The 13,114-nt window shown below is 52.4% G+C and overlaps 1 protein-coding gene across 8 annotated transcripts in view; it reads right to left on the bottom strand.

The window, feature by feature from the left end:
- Nucleotides 1-11,294, bottom strand: part of PUM1 (pumilio RNA binding family member 1) — an 89,175-nt gene extending 77,881 nt beyond the window's left edge. For 5 of the 8 annotated variants that reach the window (XM_053964464.1, XM_053964470.1, XM_053964466.1 and 2 more), the window contains exons 1-2: nt 11,180-11,293; nt 5,729-6,102 (exon numbers count right to left, since the gene is read on the bottom strand). In XM_053964464.1, the coding sequence (XP_053820439.1) occupies nt 5,729-6,091 (363 nt within the window). In that variant the 5' untranslated portion in view covers nt 6,092-6,102; nt 11,180-11,293. Of the gene's footprint in view, nt 1-5,728; nt 6,103-10,834; nt 10,891-11,179 lie in introns of those variants that run through there. The other 3 variants (XM_053964472.1, XM_053964473.1, XM_053964465.1) reach the window with 3 other exon arrangements.
- Nucleotides 11,295-13,114: the final 1,820 nt, after the last annotated feature.

Genomic DNA, 13,114 nt, shown 5'->3' with positions numbered 1-13,114 from the left:
GAAGTTATCCCTAACAAAGGCAGGAGTAACAGGAGAGCCGAGGGGAGGGAGCAGCATCACATGGCAGCAGCACAAAGGAGCGTTTGTTCAGCCTGACATCAGCACTCAGGGAAAACAGCCTGGAAACCGTCCCTGATACACCTAAGAGGGAGTTCTCTGAGCCAGGCACAATGCTCTGCAACACCTCTTTACTACAATGCTCTGCAGCAGCTCTTCATCGAGGAGATTGCTGATCAGCAGCTGGAATCTGTGGCAGTTCACGAGGAACAGGCGACTGGGGATGGATTGGGGGGGCTGGGGATGGATTGGGGGGCTCAGATCCACTGTAAAACTTCACCCATTTACAAAAATGCTCCCAGGATTACAACCTGCTCTGCAGAAGCACAAGGAGGTCAGGGCAACTCAGCAAACCACAAATGAGCTGCTAAGGGGAGAGCAAAGTTGGGGAGAGGGGAGGAGAAAACAAGCAGGACAAGTTCTGTAATAAACCTCTTTTCAGAGCACACTGGTACAAGTTCTGTAATAAACCTCTTTTCAGAGCACACTGGTACAAGATAGCCACTGAAATACCTGAAGTCTTCTGGAAGCACTGAAATTTGTGAATTCAGTAATGTGAAAGTGTTTCTGCTCCTCCTGAGTGAGCACCATGACAAGGAAGCAGAGCAGAACAGCAACAACCACGGAGAAATCTCAACACCAGGTCACCTGGGCAATCCCAAGTGGACAATCTTATCTGCAGCTGCCCATCAGGAACAGTAAAATCCATGCATTCAGAGGAAACAGAGTCTCAGAGTATCTTTCTGAATGTTTCAGAGTGTTTTCTCTCCCCTGTATATCACAAGGATTTTCCAACCCGAAATATCCAACTAAGCCAATCTACTCGTGCTCCTTCTGCCTCAGGAGAAATTTTTAGGGAGCAACACAAAGCAGAAAACCAAATTAAATGTTCCAGTTCCCCTCCCAAGCTACCCGTCCACTATGGAGAAATCTCTGTGAAACAGATCAGCCAAACCAGACATTTCATTTCAGCAAGGAATTATGTTTCAAATTGCCTGGGTATCAAATTAGCACAGCCCTTTCAGTGTCAGGGAAAGGAAAGCCCTGAGCAGTTCACTGGGACACAAGGAAGTTCCCATGAAAACTCAACAGATTTAATGAAACAGAGGTCAGAAACCACATTCAAGAGCTGAGCCACAGGTGCTGTCACATGGTTTGTGTGACAAGGGACTCACACCATGCCTTCAACCCCAGCACAGACAACACATCCAATTATTTGGAGCACATATCCCCAGGCACATCAGAAATCATGGAATGGTTTGGGTTCGAAGAGACCCCAAATCCCAGCTCATGGGCAGGGACACCTTCCACTGTCCCAGGTTGCTCCAACCTGGCCTTGGACACTTCCAGGGATGGGACAAAATCTCAGTCCTAAGGAGTTAAGCACCATTTAGGCAGGATTTCCCTCTGGAAGAACAAACAGCAGGGCTGCCTTTGCTTCCAGGACCTTTTCAGAGGCTCTTGCCCTAACTTCCAGGCAAGTTCTGGCCATGGTGCTCTGCCAGCATTGTCAAATGTGCTCAGCTCCAGCTGCTCCCAGGGCAGGAAGCAGCCTGGCTGGAGGAGCTGTGCCCCACGAGGGCAGCTGCCAGAATTTCCTCCTGCCTCCGCTTGAATCCAGCTCCCAGCGAAGAACTCACATGGCCACACTGCCAAAAGGCAAAACTGAGCAGAAACCCCAGTCCCAGCCCTGCTGTACTGATTATTCTTCACCAACTCCATGTGAAAAATTCCCCACATCCAACAAGATCATTCCTGCAGAGTTCTATTGTCTCCAATTATTAATTAAACATGCTGTGAGAGAAAGCAAATGCCTAAAATCATTTACTTCTACCGAGCAACTCCCACACTAGCCGAGTGCAATTCCAACAGTCCAAGTATATCCAGTGACTGCAATTCCAGAGGGACACCACCACAGAACTCTCCCTTCACTCCAGTTCAAGCACACACACACACACGAGCCACAGGAGACCCCAGCCAAGAAAACCCAGCCAATTTTCCTAAAAACCTGCTCAGTGTTGATAACTTGTCCCAGCTGAATACGCCGAGTGTCTTTTCACTGCCCCCAGGAGCAGCAGAGGCTGTCTGGGGCTGTGAGGAGATCTGTGCAAGCTTTCATAACCAAGGCAGACCCAACCCGGGCCATTCCTCACCTGTGCCCTCCCTAGGTGATGTCCTGATCCCTGCCCGTGGTTTTTGCAGGATAAACAGCACACAAACACCCTCCTGCAGCCAGGCTAATGCTCTGCCCAACAGCAACCAGGCATCAGGCAGCCTAAACCTGCTCACTCGAATATTCAAATTCCTGGGGACCCTGACACTCAACCTCATCCTGCTGCTTCTTGTGGATAAAAAGAGAAACATTTCCAGTTAAGTGTCTTCCATGGAAGTTTGGTGATTAAGGATTTGGAGCTGCAAACAGCTGGGATTTTGCTCAGGAGATCTGAGAGACCAAGTCAGGAAATCAAAAGTCTGAATCCAGCACCACTTCAGTGTCTGCAGGGACAAAGAAAACCTTATCAGCACAAGTTTTTTGTGTGGATGGTGAAGATTTGACACCTAAATTTGTGAAATGACAGGGGCATCTTTAATTGCTTCATTTTATATAAAAACCTGGCCCCAAACAAACCTTCCAAAGGAGCAGGGGAAAATGCAACAGGAAAAAGAAGTTTCTAAGCAAAACACAGACAGAGCATCTTCCTGCTGCTCACAAGGAGAGGACACCACCAGGAAGGAGCTTCTCCCCCTTCCCTGGGAGGAACTTTCCCTTGAGCCACCCCTGCTAAAGCCACTCTCAGCTCAATTCCCAGAGCTGCCAGGAGGAAAAGTGACCAGGAGGAACAGCACAATGAAACCTATGGAAAATCAGGATACTGCAGCTCAGCTGTGACTCACAGCACTCCTGGCTGTTTAATACCACCATGAAATGGCATCATTTGGTACAAGCCACTGCAGTGTTATCACCAACAGACACACGTCTGTCTACACAGGCAACAAAAAGAATCTGGGATTCAACAATTAAAATCCTTCTACCTTTAATTACCACCTCCCAAGCTCTAGGCAGACATTAACCTATATTAGCCTAGAATTACTTTTTTTCTGACTTCCCATTATCTTTTAGCTACTGAGTTTCCTAACCAGTCTTCAAGGCTGGGCCCTCAGTGAACCATCTCTGAAAGTCTAAAATGAAAAGTACAGTAATGAAAGTGCATCCAGAAGAAACAGAGTCAGGAGACATCCCTAATGATTCCCTACCTCCCTGCATGTCCCAGCACTTCCTTCCACTTCTGTTCTTGCAGGCCAAATTCAATTCTACCCCAGCTAAACCCAAACTCAATTAAATCATTTTGCATGCATAAGATTAGTCCTTGCTCCAAGGAATTTATAACTTAAGCAGCAGATGTGGAGGTGGCCAAGAAGTCAAGAAGAATGGCAGTGTTAGGATTACACATATCCTGCATTCTGCTTCCCAGGAGTAAAACCCTGAGGCAAGCAGAGAACCATGGGAAAAGGGATGGAGCACCAAACTCTGCTGAAAGTGCCCTTCAATCACTGGAGCACCCAGTATCAAACAAGACTGAGGAGAACAGGGTTAGTGCCCCACCTCAGAGCCGACCTGGATTGGTTTGGAGAGGAGCACTGAATGCAAAAGCATTGGAACTATGGCAGCACCCCATTTATCAGAGTGCAGCAGCCAGCAGGAAGCAGAACAGATAAAAACCCCAACGTTCAGTCTGGCCTGGTGGGTATTTCCTGAGCCTCAGCTCACACAGCTCACAGGGGAAACTGAGATTCACACAGAATCATCTGGGAGCTCCATCCTGCAGGTGGGATCTGTCCACACAACCTTCTCACCACTGTCCTGCTGCCAGACAACACAGGAGCTGGATTTCAAAAGTTCATTTAAACTAGCATAAGTTATTGAGCTTTCCTTTCATTAAGTGGTTTACTTATTAGGATCATTTCATTCCAGAAGTTACTGAAGAAAATCAAGCTGAGCAACACTTCTGCTGACAACAGGACAAGCCTCTGGAACAGGCAGGATTTGTTTGTTTGAGTGAAAGTTTCAGTCTTTCCATTATTAAAGAAATAAAAGTTCAAATACCAGCAGAATTTTTAATGACTGCGAGCTTGGAGTGCCCTGTCCCCACCCCCCTTATCTCCAGTGAGTTTTGCTGTCTTTGATTTCAGGGATTTGCAGTAAAAGGAGGATGAAAGTGTGAGCTGGAGGAAAAGAGGATTGAGAATTTATGACATCATTTTAATTCATGAAGTCATCTTGCCACAAAATGCCCAAACAATAGCAGGCCCTGCCCAGGCATCTCCACCCCACGACTCCGTGGCTGCTTTGATTTGAAAAACATACAAGTTTGCAGGAAGAAATTCTTGCTTATGGTTTCTTTCAGAACTTAAAACATTAAGATTTCTGGCACTGATGTCTCCTGAAGCAAGTTTTACAGTTAGTGACTGAAAACTTGGATAATAAAGAGAAAAATGACATCTGATTAATGCAGTTATTTCTTCTCAATTGATACCTAAATACTACGTCTCTCCATAAGGGAATAACAACAATACTTTTCTAGCTCTTTAGCTCATGTTGTAGTATTTTATGTGATTTTTCTTCCAGAACAAATTAACAGGGCACTTGGGTTTATTTGTTTGTTGATGTACACAGTGCCTTCAGTGAGGCTGCAAAATTCCCTGTAATGTTTGCCTTTAAATGGTCTGGTTGGCAACACATCCCCTGGGGAGGCACAGCACAGGAGCCAGGGCTTGGCCACTTTGATTCCAGAAACTGGAGGCAGGAGATGTTCACAAAGGTTGCAAAAGCTTTGTGTCTGCTGCCCTGGCAATATTTGTGGGGATCATTCTGCTTTAAAATGTGCTTACACTTGGGTTCTGCTGCCTCGGAGAGGAAGCACTCGTGTGTCTTTGATGAGTGAGCTACAGGTCACAGACAGAGTGGAGTGAGTCAGCCACTCGTTTAACTGCAGCACCAGTGACAATGCAACTGCTCAAAAGACTTCTAGTAAACACCACTAGCACACAGCCTGGCCCACCACCCCTCTCGAGACTGAGTGCCTCTAAGAAGTTCCTGAAGCCACTGGCTGGTGACACTCTTAAGGCTGCTCTTCTCACTTCAGCTACACACATCATCACCACCTTCCCCAGTACATGATAACCATAAAAACCCAACCCCAAAGCAAAGAAACCCAGTCAAACATACCACCAGCAACTTCCACTCCTGTGTTTTCCAATATTGGGAATGGTAAAAGCCCAACCTACGTGCATTGGCAGTTTTGTAATACTATTACATAAGAATTATTTAACTACAGCAACAGATTTGAAAAGCAGCAGCAGCAGCAGTCACGGCTATGCTGGTTCACACATCAGAAAAAAAAAAAAAAAAATCAATAAAGGGAGCGATGAATTTTGTAAACATGCAATTGACTATCACAGGGGGTGGATTGGGATTTGGGGTTTCAACACCTTCAAGAGCAGAAACCTTTCAGCTCAGAGCTACCAGGGCACCGCCACCCTGAAAAGAGAAAACAAACAGCACCACTGCTGCCACTCGCCCAGAACCAGCTCCAGCTTTAGAAGAGCACCATGAAAACATCCCTGAGAAGGCTGCAGGGCTGAGTTGGGAAAGCTGGGAGTGGTTTTCTACCTGATGCTCTGCATGGATGTTGTCCCCAGTAGGCCAGCGGTGTTTGCTGTTGTTGTAGCCGCCGCCGCCGCTGCCTCCTCCCCCGAGCTGCTCCCCGTGCTGCCTCTGGAAGAAATAATCCACCATGGCGTCGTCCTGGGAGCGCCCCGCCACTCCTATGGATCCGGGCACGGGGCTGGAGTGTGTCCCTGCTGCAAGGGCCTGGTTTGCAGCTGGCTGTGGCTGAGCCTGCGAGCCTGTGCCAGATGTCAGTACCACAGGCATGGTGGGGTTGGCTGTGTCTTGAGCGTGCTGCTTCAGGTGGGGGCTGAACGAGTCCTGCCACAGAACTGCTTTTCTCTTCAAAACGCACGCTACGCTCATTCCACCAACACCTGCAGGGGGGACAAGGGGGAAAGAGAGGGAAAAGACACATGAAATCCTCCCAGCTGCAGCTTGGAGCGTTAAATAACACACCCATCTTGTGACTGGCAGGGGAACATCACTGTGGCAAAAGTGACTCCTCCAACACTCACTCGCTCCGTGAACCCAGCAGCTAAAACAGCACTGAAACGAGCAGAAATCCCACTGAAACGCGCGGCAATCTCACTGAAAACCCGCAGCAATCCCACTGAAAACGAGCAGAAATCCCACTGAAAATGTGCAGAAGTCCCACTGAAAACACGCAGCAATCCCACTGAAAACACGCAGCAATCCCACTGAAAACGCACAACAGTCCCACTGAAAACGCACAACAGTCCCACTGAAAACGCACAGCAGTCCCACTGAAAACGAGCAGAAATCCCACTGAAAACGCACAACAGTCCCACTGAAAACACGCAGCAGTCCCACTGAAAACGCACAGAAATCCCACTGAAAACGCACAGAAATCCCACTGAAAACGAGCAGAAATCCCACTGAAAACGCACAACAGTCCCACTGAAAACGCACAGCAGTCCCACTGAAAACGCACAGAAGTCCCACTGAAAACGCACAGAAATCCCACTGAAAACGAGCAGAAATCCCACTGAAAACGCACAGAAATCCCACTGAAAACGAGCAGAAATCTCACTGAAAACGCACAACAGTCCCACTGAAAACGCGCAGCAATCCCACTGAAAACCCGCAGCAATCCCACTGAAAACACGCAGCAATCCCACTGAAAACACGCAGCAATCCCACTGAAAACACGCAGCAATCCCACTGAAAACACGCAGCAATCCCACTGAAAACACGCAGCAATCCCACTGAAAACACGCAGCAGTCCCACTGAAAACGCACAGAAATCCCACTGAAAACGCACAGAAATCCCACTGAAAACACGCAGCAGTCCCACTGAAAACGCACAGAAATCCCACTGAAAACGCACAGAAATCTCACTGAAAACGCACAACAGTCCCACTGAAAACGCACAGCAGTCCCACTGAAAACGCACAGCAATCCCACTGAAAACGCACAGAAATCTCACTGAAAACGCACAGAAATCCCACTGAAAACGCACAGAAATCTCACTGAAAACGCACAACAGTCCCACTGAAAACCCGCAGCAGTCCCACTGAAAACCCGCAGCAGTCCCACTGAAAACCCGCAGCAGTCCCACTGAAAACCCGCAGCAATCCCCCTGAAAACGCGCAGCAGTCCCACTGAAAACGCACAGAAATCCCACTGAAAACGAGCAGAAATCCCACTGAAAACGAGCAGAAATCCCACTGAAAACGAGCAGAAATCCCGCAGAAATCCCACTGAAAATGTGCAGAAATCCCACTGAAACCCGCAGCAGTCCCACTTTCAGTGTTGCACGATCTTCTCAGGATGCACATAAAGCACCAGCACAACGGCAATTTCTGCCAGGGACAACACACTGACTGGGAAACTGCTGGGAAAAAGCCCCCAAAACCCCACGGAAGGCAGTGCCACCAGAACCTGCTGTGTCCGTTTACACCAGGCAAAAGAGGCCTGGTCCTCCATCCATATAAACACTCAAGGCCCCTTGTATCCCACTGTATCCCAAAGTATTCCCTCAGACATGCAAAGCAGCAAAGCAACAGTTTGGTTTGGTTTTGTTTTTCAATGCAAATTTAAAATCCTGGATTTCTGCTTGTAGGGTTCATGGAGCCCAAACACAGCGTGTGCCCTCCCTGCTAACTCAGGAGCCAGTAAAATCCATGGACATGCTTTATGGAATTCCCTGGAGAAAGAACAGCAAACCTGGAAGCTGGGATCTCGGCAGAACTTTCCAGAGCAGGCACACCAGCACTGCTGGTCCCTCTGTTGATGGCACCGGGGGAAATTTGGACAACTCTAACACATTTCCAGTACCCAGAGCACTGACCACCCCAATAAATGAAATATCCCATATGTTTTGCATGCATCCAAATGATCTGCAGGCAGGAAGAAAACCTGCACATTAAGCTGACAACAACTCAATAACTTCCTATTCCCCAAATATTTTGATAACATTCCAGCAGCACAAAACCACAGAAGTTTGTTTGTTATTTTAAGGCAGGACTATCAGAGCAATAAAGACGCTACAGGTGTGAACAGCAAAGTGCTTTCCCCCGTTATGTAACACTCTCACAACAAGCCAAATTCATTTTTAAAGGCATGGGCTAGTCTGAATTAATCTTTATTCAAGAGATTAACAGTTTATTACTTGAGGTACCTAACTGCAGCCCCACAGAGAGTGCTGAGGATGAAACTGGGGTGCTGGAGCCCTGGGAAGCTCCTGGCAGAGCAGCCCCGGGATGTTTCACTGCTGGACCTTGGTGGCTGCAGAGCTTGGCCCTGCTCCTGCCAGCGGCTCCAAGGGCCTGAAAGGTGGCTCTGTTCCCTCCCCGCTCCTCGTAGTAACTCTGAACAACACTCTACTACAAACAACTTCCAAGAACAACTTACTAATGGTGTGGAGACCAAAACAAAAAATCTGAGTCCTGTCTTTGGTCAAACTTTGTCAGGTTTGCCCCACGAGTCGAGCATGGGGTTAATACTGAGGGGAAAATGACTCTGAAAACTGCAGAGATCAGGTTGTTTTAATTGCACCTCCAACATAATTTGGTGCTGCACACACACAGCCCCCAGGGCCACTCTGCAGGGCTTTTTATACACTCACAACTTAAATACCAGGGACATCCAACAGGACTCACTCCTCCAGCTTTCAAAGAGGCTGGAAATCACCACCTTCCCCGCATACTTGAAAAAACACTGAAAACACGATATGACTAAATCTTGACTGATTTTAAGACTGCAATTCAGTTTAATGGCATTTTCCCCTTAATTTCCCTTTAGCAAACAGTATCAAAATCCTTCAGTAACACCACAGGAAGCACTCAAGCTCCTCCATGCAAAAAAGAACAAAAAAATTAAGTAATTAATGGTAAGAAATTCATTTATCATCGAACTGAGGTGTGTATAACTGCAGCAATGAAATCTGAGCGGCCCCTCGAAAGGAAGTTACAAGTTATCTCAGGGCAGACTGTAAAAAAAAAACAAAAACAACAAAAACAAACAAAGGAAGATACTATGAATCCCCACCAAAAAATTTCCAGTATCTATAGATTGTGACAAGCCCATTTCCAGTGAGAAACAAGGTACAAAGTCGCACTGCCTTTGCTCCTTCAAAAGGCTGCAGACGCTAATTAATTCCTGAGTTAATAAAGGTGTTATCTTAAAAATCAGGAGGGTCCAGAAAATCTCAGTCAATGGATTACGGAGAGGCTGCTCCCAGGCGCTTCCTCTTTGGGCTGCTCCAAACACGAGCGGAAAACTTGGCAAAGGCGACATTTTGAAAGGGAGCAAAGGGGAAGGGAGCATTGTGGGTAGTTCAAGTTTAGTTCCAAGCCGTGTTTTTACGGGAATGCCGCGATCGAGGCAGCAGCGGGACAGCTGAATCCTGTCATTCAAAGCTCCCGGAGCGCCGGGAATACGGGCAGTCACCTACACAGGCACTCGCAAAGCCGCAGCTGCTCAGGGCCTCCAGAGCCTCCTGCATTCCCAAACTCTTCCTGAACACAGAGGATCAACTTTTCCCAGGTGAAACCCCGGGTTTGCAAACAAAGGCTGAAATGAAAACCCGGCGTGGAAAGGAGCTGCTCCGTGTTGCCACTGCAGGCAGAATGCTGCAGATTATCGGACGTTCCACCAACAACAAAAAAACTTGGGAGGAATCTCCCTGCGAGTCTGAAGTAGCGGTGGGTGACAACACTGAATAAAGGAGCTTTATTGCACACAGAGCCCGGCTCCACAGCCAGATCCTCCCGGCTCTGGTTCCCTATCGCCCTCAAAATCACAGATTACTGCTAAATTAACACGGTGTAGAACGCCCGTTTCAAAAAAGTTCAACCCCAAAGCGGAGTAGTTTTGGTTGGGTGGGTTTTTTTTTTTTGGAAAGTTCCACTGGAAATGAAAGCAGAGCCATTGTTTGAGAGCTGTGTGGCCTAGCAGAACTTTTAACGTTATCCCTGGGTTTTCCTGAAAACCTGGGGAGCCGCAGCGCTGAATTCCTGACCCATCGGATTCCCAAAACCGGCATTAAAACCCAAAAGGACCCAGGGTCCCCCTTTCGCCCACCTCCATCCCTCTCAATAAAGGAAATTCCTTACTCATGATCTGCCTAATAAAAATCTCTGCTCCGAACAAAGTTATTAAACATTGACCAAAGCAAACAACAACAACAATAACAACAACAAAAAAAATCAGAGCATTTCTCAGGCTGGGCCGAGAGGCCCTTAAAATTCCAACTTTGCAGCTCACAAGGGCCGAGGCTGTCGTTACGTGAGCACGAGATAAAAACAAGGGGGGGAAAAAAAAAAAAAACCCACACAAACACAAAAGCCCCAGGGTCACCCAGCACATCTGAAAGGATTGTCCGCTTTTACCCTCCCTCCCCCTGCCAGCCCCGACCCCCTCCTCTTCCAGGGACCCCCAGAGCCGCCGAACCCCCAAAAACCGGGGGGGGGGAAGGAACCCAACCGCCCCCCCGGAGCCCTGGGGGCAACAAAGCGGGGCCTCGGCCGGAGCCACGGAGCCCCCCGGGATTGAAGCCCCGGGACAAGGGGGAGCCCCCCGGGGATGGAACGCGTCCAGGAGAAAGGGGAGACGCTCCCCAGGAGAAGGGGGAGCCCCACAGACCGAGGGGCAGCCCCGCGCGGGCCGGGCCCGGGCCAAGGCGGGTGAGGGCTGCGATGGGCCCGCGCCCCCCCCCCCTCAACAATAACCCCCGTCCCCGTTACCGGAGCGCCCGCGGGGCCGCGCTCGGGGCCCGGGGGTCCCCCCGCGCCCCCTCCCCGCTAACAATGGGCCCAGGCCGCGGCCCCGACAGGGAGCCGGGCGGGAGCGCCGGCGCAGCGCCCCCGCCGCCGCTCGCCTTCGGGGCGGCCTGGGGCCTCTCCTCCCGCGCCCCCCGCCAATATGCGCCCACGGGCGGGTCCGCGGGGGTCCGCGGCGCGGCGGGGCCGGCCCCGGGCCGGTACTCACGGGCGGAGCGCTCGGATGCAGACGGATGCCGGGCCCCCCCCGGCCGCTCGCCGCTGCCTCTCCCCGGCCGCTCACTCCGACAACATGGCGGCGCGGCGGGGCCGCGGCCGCGCTGCACCACGGGAAGGCGAGGCCGCTCCAGCGCCGCCGGGTCGGGGCGGGATGGAGCGGGACGGGACGGGACGGACCGGGACAGACCGGACCCGACCGGGACAGACCGGACCGGGACGTGCCCCGGCTGTGCCCGACCCTGCCACGCTGCCCAGGCTGGGGTCAGCCCGCAGCGCCCTCCCAGCGTGGCCCCTGCCCCGGCCGGAGGTGCGGGCACGGCCCCGCCTTCAGCCCCGCGCTGGCACCGCCGCCAGCGCTCGCCGGGCTGGCGGGGATGTGGCTGAGCCCCCCCCAGGCTGCGCACCCCGATTTCCCCCCTAGTCCGGCCGTCCTGAACACGCTGCGCCCCGCTGCCTGGACATCACACGGTCCCCCAGCCCGAGCTCCCCCAGCCCGAGCACCCCGAGTCCCCCCAGCCTTGGCACTCCCAGCCTGGGGGGCACGGCGAGCCTTTCCAAGCCGGGACACCCTGAGCCCCCCAGGCTGGGCAACCTGGACACCCCAAACCTCCCAGCCTGTGCACCCTGAGCCCCCCAAGCCTGGGTACCCCGAGTGCTCCGCGTCCGAGCCCCCCCCCCCAGCCTGAGCATCCTGAGCCCCCCAGCCCCTGCTGCCGGAGTCCCCCCATCCTTGGCACTCCCAGCTTGTGCACGCTGAGCCCCTCCAAGCCGGGACACCCCGAATCTCCCCCAGCCCGGTCCCCCCGAGCCCCCAACAGCGGTGATCCCAGATCCGCACCGGGGGCACCCAGCGCCGGCTGCACAGCGGCGCCTCCTCACCCTCCACCAACAGCCAAACACAATTTTGGGGCGCTTCTCCCTTCGTGCCTCCCCCTTGCCCACGTCCCCTGGCCACAAAGCCGGGGCTGCGGGGGAACTACAGCCCCCGGCGTGCGGCGCCGGGCGCGGAGCCCGGGCAGGGCAGGGCGGGCGGCGCTGGACGCTGGGAGCGGTAGTTCTGCCCCGGCTCCTCCATGTTCGAGGGGCAGCCCGAGGGGCAGCGCCTCTGTGCCCCCCTGCCCCTCCTGCCCCGCCGGGCTGCGCTCCCGGCGCCTTTGGGGCGGGCTGAGCGCTTGCTGCGCTCATGGAATATTTTCTCTCCGTCTCGGCGGGGCACGCAGGGAAGCGGGAGGGAAGAGCCGGCGCTGGGGAGAGCTCGGGACGTGCCCTCACTTGCACGGAGAGAGAACCGGCAGCTGTTCCCAAGGGCCCCGGCCGGCCGTGGGGCGCAGAGCCCGCGGCACGGGCGGGTCCCCGCAGCCGCAGCTTTTGTGGGTTATGAGGGTACAAGAAGTCTCTTCAAGCCCGGGTTCTCGGTTATTAAAACACGTGCAAAGCTGGATCCAGCCGTGCCTTGCATCCATTTTCTACTCGATGGGCTGCTGGGGTGACTGATGGGTGTTTCCACCGCCTCACCGCCCCTTCCAGCGTGCACTCCCTTGTGGGGCAGCAGGACCTCACCCCGACCCCCAAAAACCTGGGGAAACACGGCTTGAAGGGTTTGGTGCTGGGTGCCCCAGGCCGGGCGTGACAGGGGACGGTCAAGATAAACAGCGAGCAAAGGTTTTCCCTGCTGAGGGTGGGTTTGGAGCTGAGCCTCGTACAGACACCCAGAGGTGGCTTTGGCCAGCAGCAGCCTGGCTTGTGTGACCTGGCCAAGCCCTGCTGGGATTAACTCGGCTCTGCTGGGCTCGGCTCTGCTGTGACGCTGGGCAGGGACCCACGTGTGGCTGAGAAGTGGACACAGCTCTTCTGGGTCCTTCCTGTGGCTCCGGTGTCTTGAATTCCCTGGAGAGGAGAAGGGGCTGGAGAAGGAGTCCTGTGA

Source organism: Vidua chalybeata, chromosome 25 (assembly GCF_026979565.1).
Source record: "Vidua chalybeata isolate OUT-0048 chromosome 25, bVidCha1 merged haplotype, whole genome shotgun sequence".
Lineage (NCBI taxonomy): Eukaryota > Metazoa > Chordata > Aves > Passeriformes > Viduidae > Vidua > Vidua chalybeata.
Note: the sequence above shows the minus strand (reverse complement) of the source record. Positions and strands in the feature narration are given on the sequence as shown.